At 46.0% G+C, this 27,239-nt stretch overlaps 1 protein-coding gene across 1 annotated transcript in view; it reads left to right on the top strand.

Annotated features, from left to right (window-relative positions):
- MIB1 (mindbomb E3 ubiquitin protein ligase 1) overlaps nucleotides 1–27,239 on the top strand; it is a 273,835-nt gene that overhangs the window by 10,968 nt on the left and 235,628 nt on the right. Inside the window, exons 2-3 of the mRNA XM_033933912.1 lie at nucleotides 10,639–10,810; nucleotides 19,313–19,442. Coding sequence (XP_033789803.1) covers nucleotides 10,639–10,810; nucleotides 19,313–19,442 — 302 coding nt within the window. The remainder of the gene's footprint in view (nucleotides 1–10,638; nucleotides 10,811–19,312; nucleotides 19,443–27,239) is intronic.

Below are 27,239 nucleotides of genomic sequence, written 5' to 3'. Positions count from 1 at the left end.
CTGACTTTGTTCTTGGGAATGTGCATACCTCGAATCACACTGGCTCCCAATACAAGCAAGAATACTATTCAAATTCAACTGTCTACTGTTTAAAACCATTAATAGGGACGGCCCAGCCTACTTGAACAACCGCCTAATCCAAACTACCACTACCAGAATAGGAGAACCCACACACTATTCATGTACCCTCCAATTAGAGACGTCAAATGAAAAAAATTGTACGATGGCCTTCTAGCCACACAAGCAGCAAAACTATATTACCAACTCTCCAATTTACTGATCACGACCCCAGACTACAAAACTTTCAGGAAAGAAATAAAAACCATGCTATTCAAGAAACCCTTAAAAACAAACTTAACACCACAAAAATCACCTCAATCCCCTGTAGCAACCCGCTCCACTTTTTAATACCTCTGGAAATGTTCAGAATAGACAACTTTATGTAATCTGCCTTGAACCGCAAGGTAATGGCGGAATAGAAATCATTAATATGTTTGAATCATTTTTATTAAACAGAATTTGCAGAACAACAGGCACAGCAAAACATTTTTCAAAACATACCAGAAATCCAATCCCCACCCACCCAACCAAACCCCCCACCCTCCCACCCACCCCCCCCCCCACCCCGGCAGCAGCGGTGTAATCAAAAAACAAATGAATCTAAGGAATTCAAACAGGCCAAAGTTGGGATTGAACATAAGCAGTAAAAGTCAAACTAAATAGGTGCCAGCATTGATAATAGAGACGTCCAGATTTGGACGACAAATCCAGTATCTCACGGCGTTCCAACAGCATTTGTTGTAGCATTAAGGCTCTCCATTGTGAGATAGTCGGGGGTTGAGGCGAGAGCCATTGCAGTAATATACATTTCCGTCCCAGAAGCACCGTTTTTCGAATAAAAGCTGCACAGCCTGGTATGGGCGGATGAAATCGAATCTGCAGGGTAAAGAGAAAACTGGGGTGTAGTCTCCAAGAGCAATTCCAGAGCCGTGCCACCCAAGTCACCACTTGCATCCAAAAGGAAGATATCATGGGGCAGGACCAAAACATGTGTCCAAACGAAGCAATAGGACTGGTGCATTTACTACAACAATGTCCCACACTAAGTCCCATGGTATGTGCCCTTTTCGGTGTATAGAAGGCTCGGAGGAGGAACTTATAATTCCGATCTCTCTCAACAGCACAGATAGTAGCAGTCCTGCCGGCACGCAAGCCCTTTCGAAGTACATCAGCCGATATAGGTAGTTGAAGATCTACAGTCCATTTCCGTGCCAAAGAAGAAAAGTCCAATTCACCAGCACGCCCCTGTAACCACTTATGATAGAACCGAAGTGGCACAGACTCTTGTGTTGTAAGAGAAAGCGCTTCTTGAAAATTGTCCTGAATCTCCTCACAGAGCCCCAGTGGGGTCAAAGCATGCAAGTAATGTTGAAGCTGCCGGTAGGCCAACCAATCCGTGGATAAGAGGTGATATTTCTCTTGTAGGTCGCCAAAGGACAATGGAGAACCAGTAGGCTGAATGGCCTGAAACACATAAGTAAGGCCGGCACGTGACCAACGTCGAATCACTGGAGAGTCCAGACCAGGCAGAAAGTCCCCATTACCCACTATGGGCAGATAAGGTGTAATGTGCGAAGTAGTCCCAAGTGTCTTACAGAACAATTTCCAGGCTTTGCGCATTGCAGGTAGAAGTGGGTGAGAGAGCAACAGGGGCACATCTGGCAACCTAGATGTATGGAGGAGATAGCTAAAATGGAAGGGCTGAAAAAAGAAACATTCAATCACAGGCAATGAGAAATCAGTAGTATTACAAAACCAATCGTGTATGTGACGTAGCTGACAAGCCAGATTTAGTCTAGCTACACATAATAATCCTAACCCCCCTTTAGTGAGTGGCAGCGTTAGTTTGGTCAAGGCTATCCTCGCTCGTTTACCCTGCCACAAGAATTGTGACAAATGAGACCTATGGAGCGCTAAATGTTTTTTAGACAGCATGACTGGTAACATTTGTAGTATATATGTCCATTGTGGTAGCACCATCATGTTATAAAGGGCTATACGGCCAGACAGTGAAAGGGGGAGGTGTCGCCATCCCTGCAGTGTGTGAGAGGATTTACGGAGTAAGGGCAAGACATTAGCAATGTATAGTGTATTTAGATTCCTGGGAATAATCACACCTAAGTATGTCAGGTGAGAGGAGGCCCACTGCAAAGGAAATTCACCCGGCCAAGTCTGTTGTACTTCCAATAGTGTAGGGAGAGCTAGAGATTTCTGCCTATTTAATTCCAGGCCCGAATAGAGGTGAAATTCATCTAATATTTCCAACGCTCGTGGTAAGGAAGTATGCGGGTCCCCCAGTGCAAGTAAGAGGTCATCCGCGAAGGCCAGCACTCGCAATTGGGACTCACCTTCCGAAAGACCTGTAAGAACATCATCTCTGAGAATGGTACGCAACAATGGGTCTAAGTATAATAAAAATAATAAGGGAGATAATGGGCATCCCTGTCGGGTCCCCCTACCTATCTCAAACGGGGAGGAACGTATCCCGTTGACCAACACCGAGGCCGTCGGACTAGTATAGAGAGCTTGGAGGCAGGACATAAATCCAGGTGGGAGCCCTACATAGTGAAGGACCTGGAACAGATAGTGCCAGTGTACTTTATCAAAGGCCTTAGCTGCATCAAGGCCAGCCAACAAACCCGGGCGTTGTTCCAGTTGCGCACGAGAATAAGCTAAAAGTATACGGCGAACATTCACCGTAGATTGTCGGCCTCTAACAAAACCCACTTGTTCAGGAATAATAATGGAGGGCAAAATATGGGCTAGGCGGTCCGCCAATATTCGAGCCAGTATTTTGACATCCACATTCAGCAGAGAGATGGGGCGATATGAATCCATACTGTCCGTTGGTTTAGAAGGCTTTGGAATTAATGTAATCAAGGCTACATTACAATGTCTAGGGAAAGCCCCACTATCCTGAATAGAAACATAATAATTTAAAAGAGATGTGTGTATAACCGGGGATAAAATTTTGTAAAATTCAGGGGAATAGCCATCCGGACCTGGAGCAGTACAAGATTTTAAATTGTGTATGGCCTGGGTCACTTCAAGTGCATGTAGCGGACGATCTAACCTAGCTATCTGAGCAGCTGTCAGGCGAGGTAACCCCGCATCTGCCAGATAGTCATATACCTCAGGACCTGTGTAGGGGCCAGGGGATGCATAGAATTGTTCAAAATATTTCTGGAATCCCTCCGAGATATCACCTGGAGCAGTTAAAAATTTTCCAGAACCATCTCGGATTGCGGGGACATAACGAGATCCCTTCCAACTCTTGGTTATGGAGGCCAATAACTTCCCAGCTTTATTACCATGTTTGTAAAAATGAAATTTACGGTAGAACAGGAGTTTTTTAGTACGTTCATGAATTAACGCATTTAAGGTCGTGAGCACCGCCCTATATTCCTCATGATTGGCGTCAGAGGGGTCTTGCAATAAAGTTCGTTTCAGCGCTCTTAATTTACTCTCTAGGCGTACTATGCGACATGCTATTCGACGGGTTCTAGTCGCAACATATGCGATAATATCGCCACGCAATACCGCCTTAGCCGCATCCCAAAACAAAGTTGGCTGGTGTATGTGTTGGGCATTATGTGTACAGTAGGTCTCCCACTTTTCCAGCAAATATGAGGTGAAGTGTGTATCAGTATGCAAGTAAGAGGGAAAACGCCAACCTGACCCAGGACCTGCAGGACCCCCCAATGTTACGTCAAGCCAAATCATATTATGATCCGATATTTCTAGGGGACCTATTGTGGCCTCAGTGACTTTAGGAAACAATGCCTCTGAAAGCAGTATGTAGTCAATTCTGGAAAAGGAGCCATGTGCTCTGGATTGGTGTGTATAATCCCGTTCGGTCGGATGGAGCAATCTCCAGGGGTCCACCAACCCCAGAGCTCGACACAGGTATGGAATGCCCCTGGCCTGACTCTCCCCCTTCCCACCGGCGAACCCTGAGCGATCCATGGCCGAATTATGTACTTGATTCAGATCACCCACCAATAGTAAAGGGCCATCCTGATCCTGCACACATATATTCACCAAATTCTGGAAAAATGCATGCTGATAATTATTCGGACCATAGCCCACCAATAATCGAAATGTCCCACTAGGCCCCTCCACTTTCACTAACAAATACCTGCCCAGAGGGTCACGTCGTAGAACCCGTATTACCCCTAAAAAGCCCTTACGAAATAGTATTGCCACCCCAGCTTTTTTCCCCGGGGAGGAGGCAAAGAATATCTCTCCAACCCAGCCTCTCCGAAGTTTCAAGTGTTCACTATCAGTCAGCCTGGTCTCCTGTAGGCAAGCTATATCTGCCGAGTGATGTTTCAGTTGATTCAATATTTTAGTACGCTTAACCGGCGAAGTTATCCCCGACACATTCCATGAAAGTATGCGTAATTTCCGATCACCCATAATATATGATAGGGCGATTGGAAAAACATCTATGCCCACCATAACCATAAGTCCCAGGGCGCCCAGCCTCACCCCGAGGACCGTCACTCAACTCCCAATCCGTCCCTCTATTGGTCAGTATGTGTACCTGGCAAACAGAAAAAATATAACTGTAAGGAAAAATATACCACACCGCTGCTGCCCCAGAACAAATCCCAACCCCCACATCCCTGGTAATACACCCAAAACCTCCCATTTAGGAGATCTAGAGTCACAGAAAATGACCTCCCCGGGACAGCCCCTACAAATAATTGTCAGCCCCAAAGTTAACCTTCCTGAAGCGTGCAGTCTTCAAATGTAATGTAGCCCAAGTATCCATGTCAGCCACCACTCGCAGCCATATCCATCCTGCCAGTCACTCATTCGGGACCGCTAGCTGTTTGATGTAGTCATCTGCGGCCTCCGGGGTCTGGAAGGATTTCCAAAGGCCATTACATTGAATCTTCAGATGAGCCGGGTAAGTAAATTGGAAACGCTGCTTCAAGTCCACCAGGCGGGAGCACAAAGGGTAATAGGGTCTCCGCCGTTCCTGCAGAGCCACAGAAAAATCCTGGCTAATGCGGACCGGATTTCCATCAAATTTCAGAGTATCTTTCATCAGTCTGTATTGTCGCAGCAATTCAACCTTGTGTTGGTAATTCAGGAGTTTGAGGATCACCACGCGCGGGCGCGCCTCCAGGCCAGGTCTAAGGCCTAAACGATGCGCCCGCTCAATGTGCAGGGGACCCATCGAAGGGCGCAGATCAAATTCTGTCTTAAACCAGCTCTCCAATCGCTCCGGCAGAGAGCGGTCCGGCAGCGTCTCGGGGATGCCCATCAGACGCAGGTTAGAGCGACGAGACCTGTTTTCCAGGTCATCGAGTTTGTCTGCCTGAGCTCTAACCTGCGCCTGCAGCGCGTCCATAGCAGAGTCCCGTGTTGTAGTGGAGTCTTCGAGGTCTGACACCCTCTGTTCAAGCTCCGTCGTGCGGGCTGCAGCTGTGGCTAACAAGGATTCAATGCTGGAGATCCGGGCAGTCAGCGTCTCCATTTGGGGCCCCAGGACCTGTTCCAAAGCCGTTTTGATGTCTCTCAGGGCCGATTCAGTCAGGCCAGAGACTGCCGTCGCGGGGCTCGCCGCCATTTTAGGGTCCACGGGCCGGGCACGTTCTTTTTCTTTTTTCGTGAATTTCGGCGGCATAGAGTCGGGCGACCGGGCAAGATACCGGTCCATGCAACGGCGATGCGCTTCGGAGAATTTACAAGCTGCGGTGGAAGGCAGATGGGCAAGAAATCAGGCACGATTTTGCAGGGCTGCCCCGGAGCGAACGAGGAGACGTCCTCACTCGCTCATATCATCACGTGACCTCAGAAATCATTAATATAATTTAATGTAATTCTGTATATGGTATCACTGTTATGTAGTGTGTGACATTAGCACAGGGGTGTCAAACTCAATCAAATAAGGGGCCGAAATCTAAAATAGAGAATGATACGGTGGCTGTTACCCATGGCTAGCCACGGGTAACCTGCCGAAACTGGAGGGGGGGGAAGGGGGGAAGTGCTCACTGTGGGCACGGGGACAAGGCCATTCACCACCCCATGGAATGGTGAATGGTCTTGTCCCCACAGTTAAGGGAGGGAACGTGCACGGTCACCTCCCTCCTTCCTACCTACCGAATCTATCTCCCTCCCCCCCCTTACCTTCGCAGCACTCGTTAGTAAAGTACATAAGAACATAATTGCCGCTGCTGGGGCAGACCAGTGGTCCTTCATGCCCAGCAGTCTGCTCACACGGTGGCCCTCTGGTCAAAGACCAGCGCCCTAACTGGGACTAGACCTATCAGCGTATGTTCTTGTTCAGCAGGAACTTGTCTAACTTTGACTTAAATCCCTGGAGCTGAAGACTTCTGGTTGCGTCAGAGGAGAAACTTCCGCTCACACACACACGACTGCAGGCAGGCAGGCTTGGCCGGCTTGAGCAACTTACTTTACTAACATGCCGCGAAGGTAAGGGGAGAGGGATTCTTGGGCTGCGCGAGGAGGTGCTGAAGGGTGGTGAGGTGTCGAGAGGGAAGGGTGGTGGTGGGGAGAAAGCACTGGAAGGGAAATGGGTAAGACAAGAGTGGGGAGAAGACAGAGATGCCAGACTATGGGGGGAGCGGAGGGAAGAAGATGAGTGCCAGACCAATTGGGGGGGGGGGGGGGTGAAGGGAGAGGCATAGTAACAGAGGAAATGGAAGTCGCTGAGAGAAGACAGACAGTGGATGGAAGGAATTGAATGAGATGATGAAAGCAGAAACCAGACAACAAAGGCAGAAAAAAAATGTTCTACTTATTTCCCTTTTTTTTTTTTTTTTTTGCTTTAGGATAAAGTAGTATATTAGTTGTGTTGATAAAAATTTATAAACAAAGCCCTGCCAGCTGAACATCTTTCTCTAGTTCAGCAGCCAGAACTTTGATTTATAAAGAAGGAATAAGCTAAATATTGCAGTACTGAGGCTTGTAAGGATGCTGCGGTGAAGGGGATGACGGGGTGATGAAGGGGACGGGGCGGTGAAGAGGATGGTGGTCCGGGGCAGTGATAGGGACAGAATTTTTCCCCGTGTCAATCTCTAATCTAAAACACAGGCTAAGTTGTGGGCTAAATTTTTTATTAAGATACTTAGTCTTAGTAGAAATATAGATCCTTCCTCACCCTGAGACACCATTCCAGCGATCCACCTGGTTATTTTCACCTCTTAGATGTTACCATACTTAATTCCAACTTTATTCAAATAGTTATTCTAAGCATAGGCAGTGGAACACTTTTTTGTTTTGGGGGGGTGGTCTGAAAGCTCCGCCCAAGACTCCGCCCCCATAATAGCACTAATTGTAATACCATTTTTTCCATTAATTTCTCATATATACACACAATATATTAACAACACATAATGGTTAGCCACAAAATTAAACTACACAAAGTACACTGTATGCTTCTCAACATTCATTCCTACCAGAACACCTGGCTTTGGTGACACATGCAGAACACAGATAACCCCATGCAAATACAAGACTACAAACTAAAAGTACTAATATATATATAAACAAAACCCTAAGATGCAAGACTCTGTATCAGGGCTGTGGAGTCGGTAGATAAATGTTCCGACTCCGACTCTTCAGTTTTTTGTACTTCAGACTCCGACTCCTCAGTTTTTTGTACTTCAGACTCCGACTCCAGGTATCCGAAATTTCATCCGACTCCGACTCCTCGACTCCGACTCCACAGCACTGGTTAATTTTCAGATCGTTAAAATGGAATGTCAAGTTGAGAGAAATGAGCATTTTCGACACCACCTTCTTTTTGCTTTTAATCAAGGTTCTAAGGCCGCAGAAGCTGCTCGCAACATTTGTGCTGTGTATATTGTGGGTGCTATAGCTGAAAAAATCGTTCGTGATTGGTATGCCAAGTTCAAAAATGGAGTCGGTAGATAAATGTTCCGACTCAGACTTCTCAGTTTTTTGTACTTCTGACTCCGACTCCAGGTACCCGAAATTTCCTCCGACTCCTCGACTCCGACTCCACAGCCCTGCTCTGTATGCACTACAACCCCAGAGAAATATAAACAAATGCATTTCTTCCTGAACAATGCAAAATATAGACAGCAGACATAAATTCTCAAAACTGACACAATTCAATCACTAAATTGAAAATAAAATAATTTTCCCCTTCCTTTGTTTTCCTTTTCTTTCCCTTCCTGGTGATTTATGTTTTCAAACCATCTTTCCCAGTCTCTGGCTGCACTTCTTCTGTCTGTGCTCTTAACTGTGTATCCAGGGCCACATTATCTATTTGCTGTTTTTTCTCTCCTTCACTTTCTGCCATATATCCATCTTTCCCACCCGTGGTTTCTTTTTCAACTAGGAGTGTCACAGTCAGAGGACTCGGGCATTGCACCAAAGCAATAGAAAATTTATTTAAAATGCTATTTCATTCGGCTTCCTGATGTAGCTCTGCAAAACACAGACTGTGTTGGAGCCGAGAGACACAAGTTCTTAGATAAGTGGCTTTTTTACATGCTGTATGTAGAGCCATATGAACAATATCATATATTTATGGAAGCTGTAATGCTCAATTAAATGTGATGTGATTAAAACCTTACGCATTGTGTCAGCGACTTCATATTGCTGTTTGGCGCCCTGCTGAAGGGTTTATGAGCACATTTGAAGTTCAATATTTCATTGGTAAGTTAACAGTTTGCAGCAAGTTCTTTAAAAAAGTTTATTATTCTGTGGATAAAGGGTTTTGCATTTGTTTAAAATTGATTCTTTCTCCTTCCCCCCGAATAACAGTTGTCATACTTAAATCCCTTGTTTCTTAACTTTTAACTTTTAACATTTAACCTTCTCCCATTTTTCTGCTTTCTTCTCAAAATCTATCTACTTTTCCATGTCTTCCCTTCTACCCTGGGATCTATCCATGTGTACCATCTCCTCCCTCTTTTTTCTCCCCTATTCACATCTATCCATAAGAAGCATTTCTTCTTATCTCTTCCCTGCCGCACCCATTGCTGTGCTCCATCTCCTCCCTCTGTCTCCCCTTCCCCTCACACCATCTCATCCCTCTCCCATGGTCAGACAACTCTGTCTTTCTCCTTCCCCCCTCTCATGGTCTGGCATCTTTCTCTTCTTCTTCCCATAGCCCGGAATCTCTCTTCTCTCCCATGGTCTGGCATCTCTCTCTCCTTCCCTCCCTCTTCCCAAGTTCTGACATCTCTCTCCTCTCCTTTCTACAGTCTGGCATCTCTCTCTCCCTTCCTTCCCTTCCATTCTGTGGTCTGACATCTCTCTCTCTCTCCTTCTATCACCCTTCTCCAGAATCTGACATCTCTCCCTTCTTTGTGTGATCTCTCCTCCCTCCCAGGAAACATTTCTCCCCACCTCCTCTCCACCACTATCATGTCCAACAATTCTCCCTATTCTTCATGTATACCATCTCTTTCCCTCCCACTTCACACACCTATGTCAAGAATTTTCTTTTTTTCTTCCTTCACCCACTGGCAGCATCTCTTCCCCCCTTTCTAACCCCTAACCCATGCAGCCTCTGTCTTTCCCAACCCCCTCCCAGCCCATGCAGCATCTGTTCTTCTTGCTTTCCCAACCCCCCTCCTTTCAGTCCGTGCAGCATGTCTTTCCCTCATTCCCAACCTCAGCTCTCCCCTCTCAGCTGGATCCTAGGGTACGACCTGTCCCCAGTTCCCGACTCCCCCACCTATCACCTCCCTGCCGCTGAAATTTAAAATCTTCGGGCAGCCGACAGCGCAACGAAGCCAGCCTCCCACTGCCCCGGAAGTGTTTTTTCTGCAGCGTCCTGCCTATGCAGGAAGAGGAGGTGCTGCAGAAAGAACACTTTTGGGGCAGTGGGAGACTGGCTTCATTGCTCTGTCGGTTGCCCGAAAATTTTAAATTTCAGTGGCAGGGAGGAGGTAGGTGGGGGAGTTGGGAATCAAGGAGTTTCCTGGAGATTGTTTCACTACAGTGTAGTGTTAGGTGCACAGTCACTGTGGGCCACATAAAACGGCCAGGCGGGTTGAATTCTGCCCAAGGGCCTCATGTTTGACATATAGGCATTAGCACCATAATTGAAACTGCAGTACTTTTCCTGTAGTGATGACAGCAGCTCTGTTATTGTGCTATCCGAATTGTTTAAGAGAAATATAGGGAAAGGTATTTAAAAAGGAAGGACTAAGTTTTTTTTAATTTTTAAAATAAAGATATGATTTCCAAAATAAACCTGCTATAAATGATTAGTATTCATTTTCAGTAGCATAGCTTAATGGTGTTTGGCTTTAAGGATTGTCATAATTTAAAAGATTCAGATAAATATGAGTATATGATATAACTTTCTAAAACACTGTTTCCCAGCTTTCTTCTGAAGGCACACTTTAGCCATTTGTGTTTTCAGGATTACTGAAACAAATGATTTGTATACCCAGAGTATGCAAATATATATTATGCATATTCACTGTGACACTTGTAAAAAACTGACTGGTCAGAGATAGCTGGGAAAAAGTATTCTAAATTTTGTTTTTGACATTTGCCATATACAGTCTGACTTTACAAGTCGTAAAATTGATCTATGTATTTATTCTTTTACCTGAGGCATCAAGCATGATGGAACTATGTGTGATACCTGTCGCCAACAACCCATTATTGGCATCCGATGGAAGTGTGCAGAATGTACCAACTATGATCTGTGCACTGTCTGTTATCATGGGGATAAGCATCATCTGAGGCATCGTTTTTACCGCATCACTACACCAGGAAGTGAAAGGTAAACAAGAGCAGTCTGTTTTGCCTTCTGATGAAGTAGAATTGTTAAATGACTACTTCCATTATATTGCTTAGGAAGTAGGAAATGGTTTTCCAATTTTGAAAATTCCTCTTTTGTCGCATCATGGTAGATGAGGCTAAAATTGAAACTAGGTGCACAATTGAAAAACTGAACACATCTGTGGTTTATTTTTTTCAGTTGTGCATTGTCTGTTGGAAAATTGGGTAGATTCTTTAATTTAATTCAACAGTATGACTTAGATTTTTGATCTAAACTATTTGTCCTAAGAGCATAAGAGAAACTATGCTGAGTCAGATTAACATCCATCAAGCTCAGATTCCTAGGAGTGATAGACATCTGTCTGGGTCACGAATACCTTGTAGATTCCTGAAAGTGTGTATGTAATTAATTAATTAATTAATCATTCATTCAAATTTTCAGAACGATTTCAGAACGAGTTCAGAACGATTATACATATTCAGGTACTCAAGCATTTTTCCCTGTCTGTCCAGGTGGGCTCACAAACTACTTAACCTGGGCAAGTTACTTAATCCCCTCACTGTCCCAGGTACATCTAATGTACCTGGGACAGTGAGGGGATTAAGTAACTTGCCCAGGGTCATAAGGAGCAGTGTGGGTTTGAACCCACAACTTCAGGGTGCTGAGACTGTTGCTTTAACCACTGTGCCACACACTCCCCTAGATCTATTTTAGAAAATGACACAGGGACAAGTTTTTCCCCATCCCCATGGGAACTCAGTTTCCTGTCCTGTACTGGTGAGTTCTTTTTCTTTTCCTGTCCCTGCCCCATTCCTGCAAGCTCTGTCCTCATCTGCACAAGTCTCAAACACTTTAAAATTATAAATGTTCGAGGCTTATGTAGTTAAGTCAGAGCTTACAGGAATGGGACAAGAACAACAACAAAACTTGCGGGGACAGGATGAGGAAATTAGTTCCTGCGGAGATGGGGAAAAATTTGTCCCCAGGTCATTTTCTAATTCTCATAGCTAATTTCCCAGGGATGAGAAGTGGCTCTCCTAAATCTACCTGGTTAATAATTTTTTCTGGACTTTTCCTTCTTTGGTCATATCCTCTGGCAACAGAATTCACAGTTTATTTGTGATCATCCGGCATCCAGTGATCACTGCATGGTACGGTTTAATATTAAGACGGGTATAGAGAGGGTTCATTGAAAAGTAAAGGTTCTAGACTTTAAAAAAACTAACTTTGTTTGAATAGGGGATTATGTCATGCAATTGTTGTCTGAATGGGAACTTCTGGAAGGTAGAAATGCAGTTATTGTAAAGGTGACAAATCTTTTTATGACGCAAGTAAGTAAGAGGAAAAGAGGGCTGCTTTGGTTCTCAAAAGTAGTAGCTGAGAAGGTAAGGAATAAGAGGTTAGCTTTCATAAACTACAGAAGATCGTAGAAAGAAGAAGACAGGCAGAAATATCTGGAAAAGTTAAGAGAGGCTGATCGAGAAGTCAGGAAAGCAAATATACAAATGGAAGAAAAAATATTTAAGCCTAAGGTTTAGTTTACAGTAGTTTAAATAAGAAAGAAGGAAGACCACTTGATAAAATCTGATGAGAAAGAGTATTATATTTAAAAGGAATATGATGAGAAACAGGGAAAATGTGATTAGCTTTTAAAAGAGGTGTAACATGATCAAATTTTGAACGGTGATATTGTAGTCTCACTGTACTATTTTGAACTAATTGTAACTGGTGTAACTTGTATTATCCCAGGACAAGCAGGCAGGTATTCTCACTAGTGGGTGACGTCATCCAACGGAGCCCTGATGCGGACATCTCACAAGCATACTTGCTTGTAGAAACTTTTAGAAGTTTCGAGTTGCCCACACTGCGCATGCGCGAGTGCCTTCCCGCCCGATGCACCGGGCGTGTCTCCTCAGTTCTTTCTCTTCCGCGTAGCTGAGAAGTTTGCCTTTGAAACTCTCTGTGCGAAGTTCCTTTATTGTGCCTTCTGTGCCCGCGGGTTTGGGTTTTTTTTTGTGCTCATTCTCGTTGGTTCATGTTGCGTTTTGTTGTTTAAAAAAAAAAAAAAATTTAAAAAATTTCATTCGATCGTTCGACCAGGCAGGTTGCGTGGCCGCGGCCCCGCGGCTTCGACCTTGCGGCGGAGCTTTTTCGGCCTATGTCCCGGCCTGTTACCGGTTTTAAAAAGTGTGTCAAGTTCCAGTGCGTGATTTCGTTGACGGACTCGCATCGACGCTGTCTTCAGTGTCTTGGGACCTTCCGAAATCGTGCCGGCCTTGCTCCACGCTCACAGCACGTGCGTTTAAGCGTTGCTGTATTTTGTGGAAGTCGCTGTTTGGCATGGAGGCGTCCCCGGTGCTGCCCTCTTCACAGAGCGCCACGCCTTCGACTTCCGATTCTACATCTTCGGCCTCGAGTCTGCTCAAGTCTGCCTCGTTCGTGCTGGCTTCGACTCCGACGCATGCTGCGGTGCCTTCAGATGTCTCTTCAAGTCAGGTAGCGCAGCCTCCTATCCCTCCAGTGGTGCTTAAGGTGCCCAAGGCCTCTAAATCCAAGCCCCCTGGCGGCCGAGTGACCGATGTCCGTGCGGGAGGTCCCATTGCTGATGCGGATCCCTCTTTGCCGGCGTCATTCCACGCTCTGATGGAGAAGCGATTTGTCGAGCTCTTTACCAAAATTGGGCCGACGCTTCTCTCCCAGATCCAGCCTGGGCACGCGGAAGCCTCCCGCGAGGTCGAGCTGCCTCCGGTGTCTCCTCGGCGCACACTCTCGCTGCTGGGAGCAGAGTCTCGGCGAGTGTCTGGTCTGGCTTCGGGGCATGTCTCGCAAGGAGCAGAGTCTTTGCCCATGCCACCTTTGGAACCGATACCCTCGATGCATGGCTTGCCTGGCCCGGACCCTTCCTCCGCAATGCCGGACCTCGAAACTTGGGGAGCGCCTCGGGGGGCCTTGTCTCAGCCTCTGACGCTTCGGTCCACAGCCTCCAGTCCCATCTATTTGGGGGCTGCCTCGTCTGGGCGTCGCTCGCCTCATCGCTCGAGGCCTGCTTCTTGACACAGCTCCAGTCGTCGATCGAGGCATTCATCGAGACACGCCTCGCCTCGTCGGAAGCAACCTTTCTGGGAGTTTTCTCCAGAGTACTCGCCCCCTTCTCCTATGCCGGAACTCGAGGACTGCGGGGGTTCGTTCTCTCTGTGCCGGTCCTCGGCATCGGCAGACCAGGCCGCCTCATCTTCTTCGAGCCCGCCTCGAGACCTGGCCCTGGCGGACCAGTTGTCATTCTCGTCCTTCCTGAGGCAGATGGCGGTGGATCTGGATATCACCCTGGATTCGGGTTCCAAGTTCTCGAAGGAGTATCTGGAGACGATGCATCTTCCTCAACCTCCTGCCGAGTCTCTACGCCTGCCTCTACACAAGCTTCTGGATCAGACTTTCTTGAGATGCTTCGAGACCCCATACTCCATCCCGGCGGTCCCGGGGAAGTTGGATGCTCGATACTGCACGGTGCACCATAACGGCTTCAACAGGGCACAGCTCTCGCACCAGTCTCTCTTGGTTGAATCCTCTCTGAAGCGGTCTCATCCCTCCCAGGTCTATGCTTTCACTCCTCCTGGCCGGGAGGGCAAAACCATGGACAGATTTGGCAGGCGCATCTACCAGAACTCGATGATGGCTTCTCGAGTCCTGAATTACAGCTTTCATTTTGCAACCTACTTTGAGTTTTTTCTATCCATTCTTCAAAAGTTTTTACCCTATCTGGACTCTCAGGCTCGCTTAGAGTACTTGGAGGTGCTGGCATCATTGTCACAACTCCGCCTGCAGATGATGCAATTGTCTTATGACGCCTTTGAGCTCTCGGCCAGAGCGGCTGCTTGTTTGGTGGCCATGAGACGCTTGGGCGTGGCTTCGCACCATTGATATGGACCCAAATCTCCAGGACAGGCTGGCGAACGTTCCCTGTGCGGGAACGGACCTTTTCGACAAGTCCATCGAGGCGGCAACGGAGAAGCTGTCCAAACATGAAAAATTTTTTCAGTCTATTCTCTGGCAGAAGCCCAAGCCTGTTATCTCTCGTCCGTCTCGTCCTCTTATGATTTAACAAAGGCGCTACCCGCCGAAGTAGGCCCCCGCCATTTGGCCGCCAGTAAAGAGGCAACATCAGCAGAAGCCCCAGCAAAAACCTCAGCCTTCTACTGTCCCTAAGGCTCCCCAGCCTTTTTGACTGTCTCTTAGGGAGCATAACTTCCATCGTTCTGCCCTCCCCGCTTTTGCCCATCGGAGGTCGTCTCCATCATTTTTACCATCGATGGACGACTATTACCACCGACCTCTGGGTCCTTTCCATCGTAAGAGAGGGATACTCTCTTCAGTTCCATCATGTTCCTCCGGACCATCCTCCAAGAGAGTATCCTTCCAACTTAACCCAGACCGCCCTTCTTCTTCAGGAAGCTCAGGCTTTGCTCCAACTTCGGCCGTCGAGCCGGTCCCTGTGGACCAACAGAACAAGGGTTTTTACTCCCGGTACTTCCTTGTTCCGAAGAAGACGGGCGACCTGCGTCCTATTTTGGACCTCAGGGTGCTCAACAAGTTCCTGGTCAGGGAGAAGTTTCGCATGTTGACCCTGGCTTCTCTCTATCCCCTCCTCGAGCAGAACGACTGGTTATGCTCCCTGGATCTCAAGGAGGCCTACACTCATATTCCCATCCATCCGGCCTCCCGTCGATACCTCAGATTTCGGGTGGGACACCTTCATCTTCAGTACAGAGTGCTTCCTTTCGGCCTGGCTTCGTCTCCCAGAGTCTTCACCAAGTGCCTGGTTGTGGTGGCCGCAGCACTCAGGACCCATGGTCTGCAGGTGTTTCCCTACCTCGACTAGGCTCATCAAGGATTCCATGTCTCAGGGGGCCGTCCGGGCCACTCAGAGGACAATCTAGTTTCTACAGAGTCTGGGATTCGAGATCAACTTTCCCAAATCCCATCTTCAACCTTCACAGACTCTTCCCTTCATCGGAGCTGTTCTGGATACTATTCAACTCAGAGCGTTCCTTCCTCCTCAGCGCCTGGCGGCTCTTCTTCATCTTTGTCACTCGGTCTCTTCTCGCCCGTCCATCTCGGCGAGACACATGATGGTGCTCCTGGGCCACATGGCCTCTACGGTTCACGTGACACCTTTTGCCAGACTTCACCTGCGGATTCCTCAGTGGACCCTGGCTTCTCAATGGTCGCAGATCTCCGACCCTCTGAATCGTCACATTCAGGTCACTCCTGCTCTGCTGCAGTCGCTTCGCTGGGGGATGCTCTCTTCCAATCTTTCCAGAGGTTTGCTGTTTCACATGCCTACCCATCAGAAGGTCCTCACGACCGACTCCTCGAACTATGCTTGGGGGGCTCATCTGGACGGTCTCTGCATCCAGGGCTATTGGACGAGTGCGGATCGTCTGTGCCATATCAATCTCCTGGAACTCAGGGCGATTTTCAATGCTCTCACTGCTTTTCAGCATCTGCTTCACGACATGGTGGTCCTCATTCGTACGGACAATCAGGTCGCCATGTATTATGTCAACAAGCAGGGAGGCACGGGATCGGCCTCATTCTGTCAGGAAGCTCTGAAAGTTTGGGATTGGGCGATTCATCACAACGCCTTCCTCAAAGCTGTCTACATTCAGGGGACGGACAATGCCTTGGCGGACAACTTGAGGAGTCTTCTCTAGCCTCACGAATGGACACTCCATTCTGCGCCCCTTCATCAAATCTTCTCCCTGTGGGGAACGCCTCAGATAGACCTCTTTGCAGCTCCTCACAACTTCAAACTGCCTCAGTTCTGCTCCAGGATCTACAGCCCTCATCGTCTCGAGGCAGATGCTTTCTTTCTGGACTGGGGGAATCTCTTTCTGTATGCGTTTCCTCCCTTTTCCTCTCATTCAAAAGACTCTGGTCAAGCTCAAGTCCGACCGGGCCTCCATGATTCTGATTGCTCCTCGGTGGCCCAGACAACCTGGGTACTCCCTCCTTCTGCAACTCAGCTGCAGGGAGCCCTTCCTTCTGCCAGTGTTTCCATCTCTGCTTACGCAGCATCAGGGATCTCTGCTTCATCCTAACCTGCAGTCGCTACACCTGACAGCTTGGTTCCTCTCAGCGTAACTTCCCTTCAGTTTTCTCCAGCTGTGCGGGATGTTTTGGAAGCTTCGAGGAAGCCTGCTACTAGACAATGCTATTCCCAGAAATGGACTAGATTCTCTACTTGGTGTTTTTCTCATCACAAGGAACCTCAACATGCCTCCTTGTCCTCTGTTTTGGACTACCTTTTGCACCTGTCTCATTCTGGTCTCAAGTCTACATCGATCAGATTCCATCTTAGTGCAATTGCTGCTTTCCACCAGCCTCTTCAGGGGAAACCTCTTTCTGCACATCCTGTGGTTTCCAGATTCATGAAAGGACTGTTCCATGTCAATCCTCCCCTCAAATCGCCTCCAGTGGTTTGGGACCTCAATGTTGTTCTTTCTCAACTTATGAAGCCTCCTTTTGAACCTCTTAATAAGGCTCCTCTGAAATTTCTCACTTGGAAAGTGGTGCTTCTCATCGGCCTCACTTCTGCCCGCCAAGTGAGTGAACTTCAAATATTGGTTGTGGATCCGCCCTTTACAGTGTTTCATCATGACAAGGTGGTCCTTCGCACTCATCCCAAATTCCTCCCCAAGGTGGTCTCGGAATTTCATCTGAATCAATCCATTGTTCTTCCTGTGTTTTTTCCGAAGCCGCATCGTCATCCTGGAGAATCATCTCTTCACACTCTGGACTGTAAGCGTGCTTTGGCTTTCTACCTGGAACGCACCAAGTCTCACAGATCTGCTCCTCAACTTTTCATCTCCTTTGATCCGAACAAGTTGGGACGCCCTGTCTCTAAGCGCACCATCTCCAACTGGATGGCTGCTTGTATCTCTTTCTGCTATGCCCAGGCTGGATTACCCCTTCACAGTAAAGTCACAGCCCATAAGGTCAGAGCAATTGCAGCCTCTGTAGCTTTCCTCAGATCGACACCGATTGAGGAAATTTGTAAAGCTGCCACTTGCTCCTCGGTTCATACCTTCACCTCACACTATTGTCTGGATACCTTCTCCAGACGGGATGGACAGTTTGGCCAAACGGTGTTACAAAATTTATTCTCCTAAGTTGCTAACTTTCCCACCATCCCATTGTGGTTAGCTTGGAGGTCACCCACTAGTGAGAATACCTGCCTGCTTGTCCTGGGATAAAGCAATGTTACTTACCGTAACAGTTGTTAATCCAGGGACAGCAGGCAGCTATTCTCATGTCCCACCCACCTTCCCTGGGTTGGCTTCTCTGCTAGCTATCTGAACTGAGGAGACACGCCCGGTGCATCGGGCGGGAAGGCGCTCGCACATGCGCGGTGTGGGCAACTCGAAACTTCTAAAAGTTTCTATAAGTATGCTTGTGAGATGTCCGCATCGTGGCTCCATTGGATGACGTCACCCACTAGTGAGAATAGCTGCCTGCTGTCCCTGGATAACAACTGTTACGGTAAGTAACATTGCTTTGTGGAAGACCAATAAAAATAGAATTACAATAATCAAGCTTAGATAAAACTGAAGAATACGAAGAGAGCCTAATTGAGGAAATGGAACAAATAGATTGAATTTTAGCTTTTTAAAATTGTTCTTTATGTGTTTACATGTGTAAATGCAGTTTAATCCAAGCAAGCCTTCTACAGTGATAATCAAAATATATTTGGAAAGAAGAAAATACGGGTCTCTTTATATAGTGACAGTAATTCTATAAACAAATTTGTCGTGATGGTTCTCCCATTCTCCTTATGCTGCTGTTTTTGATATTTTAAGTAGCAGTAACTCAGCTGTGCATATAATTTCATCTTATACAGTAGAACACCAATTATCTGAACTGGTTCCATTCTTTATTTCTTAAATTTGTATCATCTCTGTATCATAGTTTTCATATTATGCTTGATATACAGGAAAAAATGTTATAACATCACAGATAGTTTGGTATTTTTCCCATTTATTATCAAAAACAAAAAAAAAATAATGTTTAACATGAAATGCTCAAAGTGTGTACAGTACTTGTTTGAAAAAGGACTGTCCAATCATCCGGATTTTCTTTTATCTGGACTGCTGTCTGATGAGGTTAGTCTGGATGATTGGAGTCCTACTATACTCTTATTTAAAATCTGTACCTCTGTTATGTGAATTGGACATTTCTAGAAAGTCAGCAGAGGTTGGTCTCTGTTAATGTCAGTGTACCTTATGTTTGGATTTTTGGCAACCATAGTTGTATACGTCTTATAATCTAACATATATATATATTTTTTTAAGTTCAATCTTTTTTTTATTGTTTTAAACAAAAACAATAGAATACAAAAAATGCCCTTTTCGCTTATAATAGGGTTTGGTCTCCGGTTGTGAATTTCTGTAACTCTTGAATGTCCATTTTCTTATTTTATTGCTAACATATATATTTTAATTTTAGAGTACTGTTGGAGTCTCGTCGCAAGTCAAAGAAAATTACTGCAAGGGGGATCTTTGCGAGTGCTAGGGTTGTACGAGGAGTTGACTGGCAGTGGGAGGATCAAGATGGTGGCAATGGTCGTAGAGGGAAGGTAGGGCAACTCTTATTGCAGTGGAAACTAGCAAATAAGATTAAACCTTAATTGTGCAATGAAAGTCAGAAACTTGTATTTATTCTTTTTTGTGCAATTTTGACAAAACGTATTGATTTGTATTGTTCTATACATTGTTCACTGTCTTTGCAAGTGAGTTAGAAAAGACAACGTACATTTTAATAGAAATTTTCCTTATTTAAAATCAATACAGATACACTACAGTAGTCGTCCATGTGGTCCCATCTTTGTGTAAAAGGTAGCCCCAAAACTGTTTTGTCATATACAGTTTTTCTTTCTGAAGTATTTTTTGGTCTATAAGATGCACTCCTCCCCCCGGACAACGCATGCACAACGTCCTGTGCTCATCAACGTTGTTCGTGCTTGCACGTGTTGTCGGGGCGGCGGCTCCCTTGGCTCGGGAGCTGAGAGGTCATGCGCATGCTTGTATAGGATGGCGGCCAGCTTGGATCGGGAGCCAGGAGGTGATGGTGGACGGCAAAGGCATTGCCTGAAGTGGGAGGGCAGCTGCATGGGGATCCCGATGGAAGGAGGCTACCTCGCTGAAGGGGCTGCAGCACCCACAGGCAGGTACCCACCATGGGACACCATAGCTGAGAGCTCATTTTGTGAGTCAACGCTCATTTTGCGAGATAAGATTTGCGGGAGTGTTTTGCTCGTCTTATAGAACACTCGCAAACTACGTTATTCGCAAACCGAGGTTTGACTGTACTCTTCTCTCAGCCCATGTAACTGTTTGCCAGTGGGGTAAAATCATCACTTGAGTTTGACTCAGTGGCTCTTTGGCTAGACTGTTTTGTGGAGGACCTGGTTTTGATTCCCAAGCCTTTCTTCTGTTCTGAGGAAAGGAAGCTGTAAATATGCTTTGAGACTTAAAGCAAATAAAAATATGACTTTTGGGCTTAAATCATCATATTTTTCTTTTTAATTCTTAATTTTATGAGCTTTCTTTAAATAGGTTTTTTTGGGGTTTGTTTTTTTTTTAAATTTGGGCAGGCTATTGTACAGACTGTTCTATTTTCTGTTTCTCACAGTCAAATACAGATTTGAATTTATGAATAGTAGGAAGTTCCAACCTTAAAAGCTGCCAAGTTATGGAGTATCTGAAATACATGTTTCACTTTTTTTTACTAGTTTTCCTGTTAGGGTTAATTAACAAAATCAAATAAAAATTTGTGGTTCTAAGTATTATATACCAAAATCCAAAAATACCAAGTGCAATACAAAACAGCTTAGTGGGAAAATAAATTTTATAATTAAGATCTTTACCGGAACAGGGGCCTCAAACTTATTGAGCTACTTTTACCCACTATGGGTCTTTTTTGAACCGGAGTTCAAGAGCTCATGTTCACCTCATCGGCCTGAGTTCCATCCTACCACCTACTTACTTATAAAAATACTTCATTATATTTAATGTTATATTATTCATTTCATTTAAGTCTAATCTTTTTCTACAAGAAATTTATTTTTATAAAAAACCAGAATTATCTCAGGTGGTGTAATTAACACACAATTATTCCCACAAGTTGCCTTGCACAGAATCGGAGTCACTTTCCAAACAAAACTTTTCTCCAAATACTATCATTTACTGCTTTAAGCTATATTAGTATTTCACTTATCTTGTAGCCTTATGCATTTTAGATGCTGCCAGAGCTTTACCACCGCAACTGCTTCATTTATTCAGTCCGACGCAGCCTGCATTTTGGGGGGCTACAACAGGCTCCCTCTGTGTCAGAGATTAAAAGGCAATGGGCTATTATATTGACATTGTACTCGATCTGCTGATTCTACTGATTAACTAGCAGACTAAAACAGGGGAAACAAATCCACAAAAATCGAACAGGCAAGAGCAAAGTGGAAATGTCCAATCAGAATGGTGCACAAAAAAGTGTCTTTCAACTCATCTGATAAATCCAAATGTCTTTATTCATCCAAAATAACTCATTGACTCATTGAGTTACTTTGGATGTTGTAAATATACAAGCTTCGTGGAGTATGTACAAAATAAAAGACTTTACTTTCAAATAAAGACTATTTTGGCTGAAAGAATGCCTCCCCTTGTGGGTCTATCTGTATGCCTAGTGTCTCAGAGCAAGCTCTCCCTGTTAGGAGATGCAGGGTCGCAGACACGTGCAAGTACGCAAGATATAGTGATGGTCCTCGATCAAGGGGATGGCCCACAGGCTGTTCAGACCCTCAGAGCTTATTACTGACTCTTTGCGGGAGTTAAACTTGGTCTCCAAGCAGGTTCCTTCTGCTCCCTGCTCTATAATGAACGGAGTGAGAGTCCAGTCTTCTTCATTTTTCTGGCATCCTGATATCAGTGTATTAGTCACAGAGCATTGGGATGCTCCTGAAGGGTGTCTTAAAGTAGCCAAGACAATGGCTCAGCTGTATCTGATGGCACAAGAGTGTCAGCAGCTATTTGCTCAGCCCAAGGTAGATTCCTTGGTAGCACAGGTAACCAAATACATGTTCCTACCAAGTGAGGGATGCATGATGTTAAAGGATATGCAGGATCGCAGAGTGGATGTGATTCTTAAAAGAATCAAACCAGCTGTAACAGCTTTCTTTGTGACACATGCCTTTCATACCAGGTTGTGGGGGCTTGAGCTGACCAACAGTGAGCCTTTGCTCCAGTTCCTGTTAGCTGGAGTGGATTACATAGCTTATGCTCTCTAAGACATCATCTCAGCCCACAGAATGCTCTGGATCAGGCAACAAGCGGGAGATTCTACCTCCAAGGCTACCATCAGCAAACTTCATTTGAAGGGACAAATGTTTTTCCGAAAGAGACTGGATGATCTAAAGAACAGCGTGGCAGCTTGTCAGCCGAAATCTCTACCTGGCAGCAGACCACAAACCTCTGAGTCATCAAGTGGTCTATGTTTCATGGCTCCAGGCGCTTTCAACATTACTCAGGAGAAGCTTCCTCTCAGAGATCCTTCCAGGGAGCCAGACACAAATTCTCAGGTCACAGGCAGAGCCAAGCCTCCAGTTCTCGTTCTGCTACAACCTCCAAGATCTCGTCAAACTGTTGGGTCGGGAGAGCCTTCAGAGAGATTACAAGCTCAAATTCACCCAGTCCTTAACGGACTGGTTTGTGGACTCCCTGGTGGGGTGATCACAGAAAGTAAGCAAGGTTGCAGTTACAGTTCAAAGGCTTTTAGATATTTAGGTCATGGTCTGTGCTGCCCGAAGATTTGGGCTTGGGTAGATGCTTCATCATACCCAAGAAAGGCTCAGATGATTGGAGACCCATTCTGGATCTTACACATGTCAATGCAGCACTGAAAGTTCTGCGCATTTGCATGGAGACAGTGCAATTGGTCATAGTGCCGGGGAAATTTCTGGATTTGATGGAGGCCTACCTGCACATTCCCATCTTTCCTGAAATTTCATGTCCTGGAAAACCATTACCAGTTCTCGGCTCTTCCCTTTGAACCAGTGTAATACCAATGTTAGCTAGCCTAGATAAGAGAAGAGTGTAGTCAATGGTGTCAAAAGCAGCACATAGATCTAAAAGAACAAGCAAAAAAAACATCTTCTCCTTTGTTCAGGAATTTCCAGCAGTCATTGACAAGGTCTAATAGGAATGTTTCAGTACTGTGAAATTTTCTGAATTCTGGTTGGTAGATAGACAGTGCTTTTGGTTTGTCTGTAAAATCTTGCAGTTGTTGTAGGAAGTTCTTTGTTAAGAATGGAATATTTGAGACTGGTCTAAAATTGCTGGGTAGATCAGAGTCTGAGTTAGGTTTCCTTAGGAAAGGATGGACCATAGCCAACTTCCAACTCTCAGGTATCTCTCCAGATTGTAGAGAGTCATTGATTAAAAGGAAGATTGTAGAAAGGTTTCTTTAACTGATCAGCAGATTGGTTGGACAAGGGTCTAGGGATGAGCCTGAGAGGTGCAGTAAGTCCACTGTCATGCTCAGGTCACCATAAGAGACTGACTTTTAAAATCCACCCCCCAAATTAGCAACTGTGAATAGGCATCCTCCTCTGCTGATGGAGCCTGATGCAATATATTATCCCAGGACAAGCAGGCAGCATATTCTTGCATATGGGTGATGTCAACTACGGAGCCCCGATGTGGACAGCTTCACAAGCAGACTTGCTTGAAGAACTTTTAGAAAGTTTGCGACTGCCGTACTGCGCATGCGTGAGTGCCTTCCCACCCGACGTAGGGTGTGCGTCTCCTCAGTTCTAAGTTTTCTGCGGAGCTGAGAAGCCCTCGTTTCAAGACTCTGCCTGAGAGTTAGTTCTACTTGTGCCACCGTGGTTCGTGTAATTTCTTATTTTTTTACAGGGTCGCTGTTACACGTGTTTAAAAAAAAAATAGACTTTGTTTTTGATTTTTGGTCGTATCACGGCAGGGCCTACTCCGCGGCCTCAGCCTGTGGGCTTCGATTTAGCCATGGCCGTCTTACATTCCATGTCCCGGCCGGTCACGGGGTTCAAGAAGTGTAGCCGGTGTCAATGCGCGATCTCTCACACTGATCCACACAAGTGGTGTGTTCAGTGTTTAGGACCGGATCATCGTCCGGAGTCGTGCGCCCACTGTGCTACATTTCAAAATCGAGCCCTTAAACGACATCCTGTTCGACTTGAAAAAATTTTCGGGGCCATGGATTTAACTCCAACCAAACTCTCGACCTTGACTGCTCCTTCGATGCGCTGAAGTCTTCCACGAGGCTGAAAGCTTTGACCTTGGCCTTGCTTAAACCCTCCTCGAAGGGAAAGTCTACCAAGTCATCTCCGGAGGGACCGTTATCCTCAGTGTCTCCAACAGGTCAGTTACCTAAGATAGCCCATCAGGAGTCACAGGCCATTCCAACAGTGAACTTGGTCAGGCCGGTTATTCTGAGACTTCCAAAGAAGCATGTCTCAAAATCGAGGAAACGCTCTTCGCGGTTGTCTTCCTCGGAGTCTATAGCTGCACCAGCTCCAGTGGTCTCGGTGCCGGCTTTGCAGACTATGTTGGAAACTATTCTGCATCAGGAGTTTGGTAACATGCTTGCCAAATTGATTCCTGCCTCGACCCTGCTTTCTGCAGTCCAGCCTGAGCACTCAGCACTATTACAAGGAGATCAGTCCTTGAGAGTGTCTCGACCTCAATCTCCGGCTTCCAGTCCTACCTCACAACATAAGGTATTGCTTTCTTCGAGGCATGTGTCAAGGTCACCTCGTCATTCCTCATCGAGGCTGGATTTGGCTCGGTCAATGCCCCGTTCTACCATGCACAGTTCATCCTCACATCATCTGCCGAGGTCATCTTCTTAAGAGAGACCTTGTTCATCAAGACTCTTTGAGACCACCAACTCCCCTTTTGAGGCAATCTGCTGTGGAGCCTCGTATCTGGCAGCTGTATGACTCTCGTCGGTCGAGTTCTTCTCCTGCAAGGTCTTCTTCAAGACATCTAACTTCCCAACCTGTATCTACTTCTCCAGCTTGTTCCTCAAAAAGAAAATGTTCTGCTTCTCCTGCTCATTCCAGGAGTGGACTTTTTTCCACATCTTTGCTTATGGATTCAGATCTTCAATACCAATATTACAGAGAGGCTTCACCTTCTTTCTTTGCAGTAAGGGGAATTCTGAGGGGCTCTTGTTCACCTTCACCTCAGGAGAGTCATCCCTCTTCTGATCCGGTGTCCTTTACTAAGTTCCTGTGTCAAATGAGTAAAGATCTCAATATTGTCTTGGAGTCTGATTCAAAATATTCTAAGGAATATTTGGAAGAACTGGGTATATCTAATCCTCCTAGAGATTCTGTCAAATTACCCATGAATGGCATCCTTTGTCAAACTTTCAAAAGAAATCTGGATACCCCATATTCTATTCCTGCGGTGCCAGCAAAGCTGGAATCTCGTTATAAGATGGTACATTGTAAAGAATTTGAGAAGTTTCAACTGTCCCATCAATCTCTTCTTGTGGAGTCTTCTTTAAAACGATCCAATCCTGCTAAAGTTTATGCCACAGTCCCTCCAGGTCGAGAGGGAAGGATCATGGACAAGTTTGGCCGCCGTCTGTATCAAAATTCTATGATGATGAATCGGATTTAAACTATAATTTTGTATTCACATCTTATCTGAAGCATTGGGTCAATGCCATGCCTACTTTCTTTAAGTATCTACCAAAACATCGGCTTCCAGAGTTTCAACACATGTATATACTCTGGGTCAACTGCGTATGCATATGATTCAGGTTGCATATGATGCTTTTGAAGTGTCCTTCAGAGTCACTGCATTCTCGGTGGCCATGCGTCGTTTAGCCTGGTTACGCATTGTGGACATGGATATCGTCTGGCCAACATTCCATGTCAGGGAAATTAACTGTTTGATGACTCCATTGAGGCAGCCACAAAACTCTTGTCTGAGCATGAGAAATCGTTTGCTTCTATAGTTATACCAAAGCCGAAGCCTTCCACTGCTAACAGTTATAGGCCTCCTCCATCTTACCAGAGGCGTTACCCTCAAAAGTCAGCTCCTTATTCAAGGCCACCTCCTAAGAAACATCAGCAACAGCAAAGTCAGCGTAAACCTGACTCCTGCTGCGGCTAAGCCCACTCAGCCTTTTTGACCATCTAACCCAGAGCATAGCATCAATCTTTCTGCCTCTGTCTTCCCCTCTTCCCATTGGAGATCGCCTCCATCATTTTTATCAACGATGGGAAGTAATCGCATCCGACCTCTGGGTGCTCGCAATAATCAGGGAGGGCTACTCTCTTCAATTCCTTCAGATTACATCAGATCTCCCTCCAAGAGAGTATCCTTCCAACTTGTCGCAGAGTCCCCTTCTTCTCCAGGAATCTCAAGCTCTGCTTCTTCTCCGTGCCATCGAGGAAGTTCCTCTGGATCAGCAGAGCACAGGGTTTTACTCCTGTTACTTCCTTGTCCCGAAGAAGACGGGGGGGGGGGGAGGGGAGGTGTCTACGTCCTATTTTGGATCTCGGAGCTTTCAACAAATTTCTCATCAAAGAAAAGTTTTGGATGCTCTCTCTGGCGTCCTTGTACCCTCTCCTAGATCACAACGACTGGTTATGCTCTCTGGATCTCAAAGAGGCTTGCACTCGCATTCCCATTCACTCAGCCTCTCGCAAATTTCTCAGATTTCGGGTGGGAACTCATCATTTTCAGTACAGAGTGCTACCCTTTGGTCTGGCTTCATCTCCCAGAGTTTTCACCAAGTGCCTGGTGGTGGTAGCAACAGCTCTGCGCAGCCATGGTCTTCAGATTTTCCCGTACCTGGACGACTGGCTAATCAAAGATTCAACATCTCAGGGAGTTATTGTAGTGACCCAACGGACTATTTGGTTTCTACAAAGCTTGGGGTTCGAAATAAACTTCCCCAAATCTCACTTGCAGCTCTCAGACTCTACAGTTCATAGGAGCAGTACTGGACACTGTACAGCTCCAAGCATTTCTTACACATCAGCGTCAGGATGTTCTGGTAGAATTGTGTTGCAAGGTGTATACCCTACCTTCTCTTTCGGCAAGACACATGATGGTTCTTCTAGGTCACATGGCCTCTACAATTCACGTGACTCCTTTTGCCAGACTTCACCTCAGAATTCCTCAGTGGACCCTGGCTTCTCAGTGGATGCAGGCTGTAGACCCTCTCTCTCGACACATTATGGTGACTCCTTCGTTGCGACAGTCTCTTCTCTGGTGGATGCTCTCTTCCAATCTGTCCACAGGTTTACTGTTTCAGATGTCCCCTCATCAGAAGGTCCTCATGACAGATTCCTTGACCTACGCTTGGGGGGCTCATATCTATG

Source organism: Geotrypetes seraphini, chromosome 2 (assembly GCF_902459505.1).
Source record: "Geotrypetes seraphini chromosome 2, aGeoSer1.1, whole genome shotgun sequence".
Classification (NCBI taxonomy): Eukaryota; Metazoa; Chordata; class Amphibia; order Gymnophiona; family Dermophiidae; genus Geotrypetes; species Geotrypetes seraphini.
The sequence above is the reverse complement of the archived record's forward strand: the minus strand, read 5'-3'. Positions and strand labels throughout refer to the sequence as shown.